We start from the raw sequence: 3241 nt of genomic DNA, 5'->3' as shown, positions 1-3241 counted from the left end.
AATATGAAAAAGTTAAGCACTGAATACTCTCTGGATGCATTGTACTTCAATGTGTTGAAGGGAATCTTAGAAGTATAGACACAAACATACTGTGCACTGAAGATGGTTCATTCACACACAAGGGACAAGGGTACTTACATGAGTTGTCCACACAGATAACATATAGTTCCAGATTATTAAAAGACTAAACCCCCTCCTCATGTAGTCAGCATTTGTGGTGCAAATATTGAAGTGGTGCTAGCCCACAAATATCTAGGTGTGCAACTAGACAATAAATTGGACTGGTCCTATTACTATGAAAAAGGGCCTAAGGCGGCTTAGGTCATTAAACAGCTAAAGGTACATGCTACAAATGTTTTATGTGTGTGTGTGCTGTTTTATGCTAAAGTTTGCTGGGGAAGCAGCATAAAACAGAATGATGCACGCGTCTGGACATGATAATGGAATGAGGTTGGACTCACTGTAGGCTTTGGTGGAGAAACACCCACAGAAAAAGCAGAAACCCGTCCCCTACACAACATCCCAGTGGACAGAAAAACACAGTCTGCTTAAAATAATAGTACACAAACATTATATGTTGTCATGTTTTTATTGAACATAACATGTAAACATTCACAGTGCATATAATGTTTGTGTACTATTATTTCAAGCAGACTGTGTTTTTGTATTGTTGTGACTTAGATGAAGATCAGAGCACATTTTATGATCAATTAATGCAGAAAACCATGAAATTCCAAAAGGTTCACATACTTCTTCTTGCCACTGTATATATAGGCACAAAAAAGCCTATTAAAACATTGCCTGGTTATCCAAGGAAAAATCATGTAAAGACTGAGGCTGCGAACCCTGAACTATGACTTTTCAGGGGTCGACTGTACACAACTCTTTCAGTCTTTTGTTGCTCCTATCACATTTTGAAACATGTTGCTGCAGTATTTCATTTTAAATACAAAGCTCATTAAAAGATGGTACATGTTACACCACATACATGTCACTAGGCCTGCTTAATAAAGATTAAATGATTAGAAATTGTTTGATTTTGGCATTAAACTGACACTAATTAATTTTTATTAACCGATATTCAGTATGTAATTCTTATTTTCACCATAGAAGTGTCAGTACAGTTTTTAGATCATTTTTGGTCTTCATTTGTCCTTCAGTTACCAAGGAAACAAAAGCTCCTGTGCACCACAGGGTTCACAGTTGCCCTTGGTAACAATCTTCTCTTGGCCACAAAGCTTGTTTGAGTTGTAGCAAAGGAGAAAGATGTCTGCAAAAGAGAAGAAAAAAGGTGCACAAAAGGAAGTAGATGAGGAATAAATTTAGGGATATGCACTTTGAAAGGGGGGCTGCCTATACGCTCCCATCCCTCAGTTATCTTTAGATGTTAGGGGAGCCAATCCCAGCTGAGGTGGGGGTCACACATATAGTGATGGTCAAAAGTTCATAGAATTTTGTCTGTTCTGTGTAAATATGACCTAAAACTTGATTCAATTTCCTGAAAATCATCATCTTCCACAGTAAACAAATAAACAAGTGTACTTCCTGTCATCTGTTCAGTTTCCTGGACTTGGACCTGGACACTAGGTTTCAAAATTGGATCATTTTTATGCAAACCTTCAAGCACCAGTTAAACCAGGGGTGTTCAATCCTGGTCCTGCTTGTTTTCCAACCATCCCTGCTCTTACAGCTTGTGATTGGCTGAACACTCCTGATCCAGCTAATGTGCATTGGGTACCACAGGGAAAGTTGTAAAACAAGCAGGACAGTGTCTCTTAAGGACCAGGATTGAACATCCCTAAAACCTTCAGAGAGAAGGAAACTGTGTCCTTTATCTTTTCCATTCTCTAACTGCATCAAACTGCATCAAGTGATGTGTTTCACTGAACAAGCTCTGAATAGATACTTGCAGGCTACTTAACACAAACTCACAGTGTAGGAAAAACTACACTGGTTTGTTTGGTACAGTAATGTTAAGTTGAACTCAGGATTAATTATGAACTGAAGCTGTCGATGGGTCATATCCACACAAATGAAAGGCAAGCAAGTGCTATAAGAAAAAATGTTATGTGAATGAAATTCTTTTCATACCGTTTGAATTTCTAACAGTGGTTTGAGCAGAGATAGTTGGAAAACAAGCAGGATAGCGAGGACCAGAGTTTTCAGAGAAACCGTTTTGCAGTCCATGTTATAACCTACTTAGATGAGTAGTGAAATGTTTTGACCTAACAAGAAGGAAGTCCAGTTGCCATGACTCAACTTCCAGATAATCTAATAGGTGCTGCGGCTGTCTAGCGGCAATCACGTCACATAATGTAGATAAGTGAGAACTGCTATTCCCAAGTACAAAAGATAATGTTATATATATTGGGATTTAAGACACAGGACAAACACAAGACATCCCAGAATACCTGTGATTGTGCAGCTGTGCATTGTGGTGAGACGTGTTTTTACTGGATGCATCATGCTACAATTAAAATGATTCATATTAGGAAATAAGGGTACTGTAATATGCAAAATCATAGAAAACAATGGGAATTTGAAATATCTTTACTTTACTCTTTATTATTATCACATTATTGTAGCAGCTTTCTCCATGTTAACCAGGGAGTGATCCAGTGAAAACTGCTCCAGAGTAGTACTGGTTACCATGGCAATCTACCTTGTAATAAAGGCTGCTGCTGCTGCTGCTCTCTTGATAAAAACATTCATCAGCAGTCCATGACACACTGAGTTTGTCAGCACATGTGCAGAGCTACTAGTTCACGTGAACAGGTCCAAGCAGTCGTCCAGCTCGTGCACAATGTCTGATCCATCACCATGGCAACAGTCAGTCTGATGTTGATCTCTCTTCCTCCTCCGTTTGTACACACTTGTTTTTATCTTCTCCTCTGTCTCTGGTGTGTTAGGGGTATACTGCAGTTCCTGTGATCTGGAATGATCTGGGATTTGTAGTTCTTGGAGTTTATCTGTTGTCAGAGCCAACTGAAGGTTCTGGTAGAACCTGGAGATGAAACAAAACAAACTAAATAATAAGTTTACATTTTGTTTACAATTGGTTGCTACAGATCACTGAATGAGACACATTAGCAAGACAGTTAGCTCACTGACCTTTGGATCCGTCTGAGGTTCTCCTCCATCTTCTGATTGGCCATCTGAGTGAGGAAATTGATATACTCATGTCCAACCAGGAGCTTTCCTTTATGGCTGAGAGGAACCTCCAGGCTGTGAGTGCTACGAA

General features: G+C 39.2%; 1 protein-coding gene across 1 annotated transcript in view; it reads right to left on the bottom strand.

Moving 5' to 3' along the window:
* Positions 1-2550: 2550 nt before the first annotated feature.
* Positions 2551-3241, bottom strand: part of LOC113171325 (tRNA wybutosine-synthesizing protein 3 homolog) — a 4556-nt gene continuing 3865 nt past the window's right edge. The window contains exons 5-6 of the mRNA XM_026373616.1: positions 3112-3241; positions 2551-3004 (exon numbers count right to left, since the gene is read on the bottom strand). The exon at positions 3112-3241 is cut by the window's right edge and continues 4 nt beyond it. Coding sequence (XP_026229401.1) covers positions 2764-3004; positions 3112-3241 — 371 coding nt within the window. The 3' untranslated portion in view covers positions 2551-2763. The remainder of the gene's footprint in view (positions 3005-3111) is intronic.

Source organism: Anabas testudineus, chromosome 17, assembly GCF_900324465.2.
Source record: "Anabas testudineus chromosome 17, fAnaTes1.2, whole genome shotgun sequence".
Lineage (NCBI taxonomy): Eukaryota > Metazoa > Chordata > Actinopteri > Anabantiformes > Anabantidae > Anabas > Anabas testudineus.
Note: the sequence above shows the minus strand (reverse complement) of the source record. Positions and strands in the feature narration are given on the sequence as shown.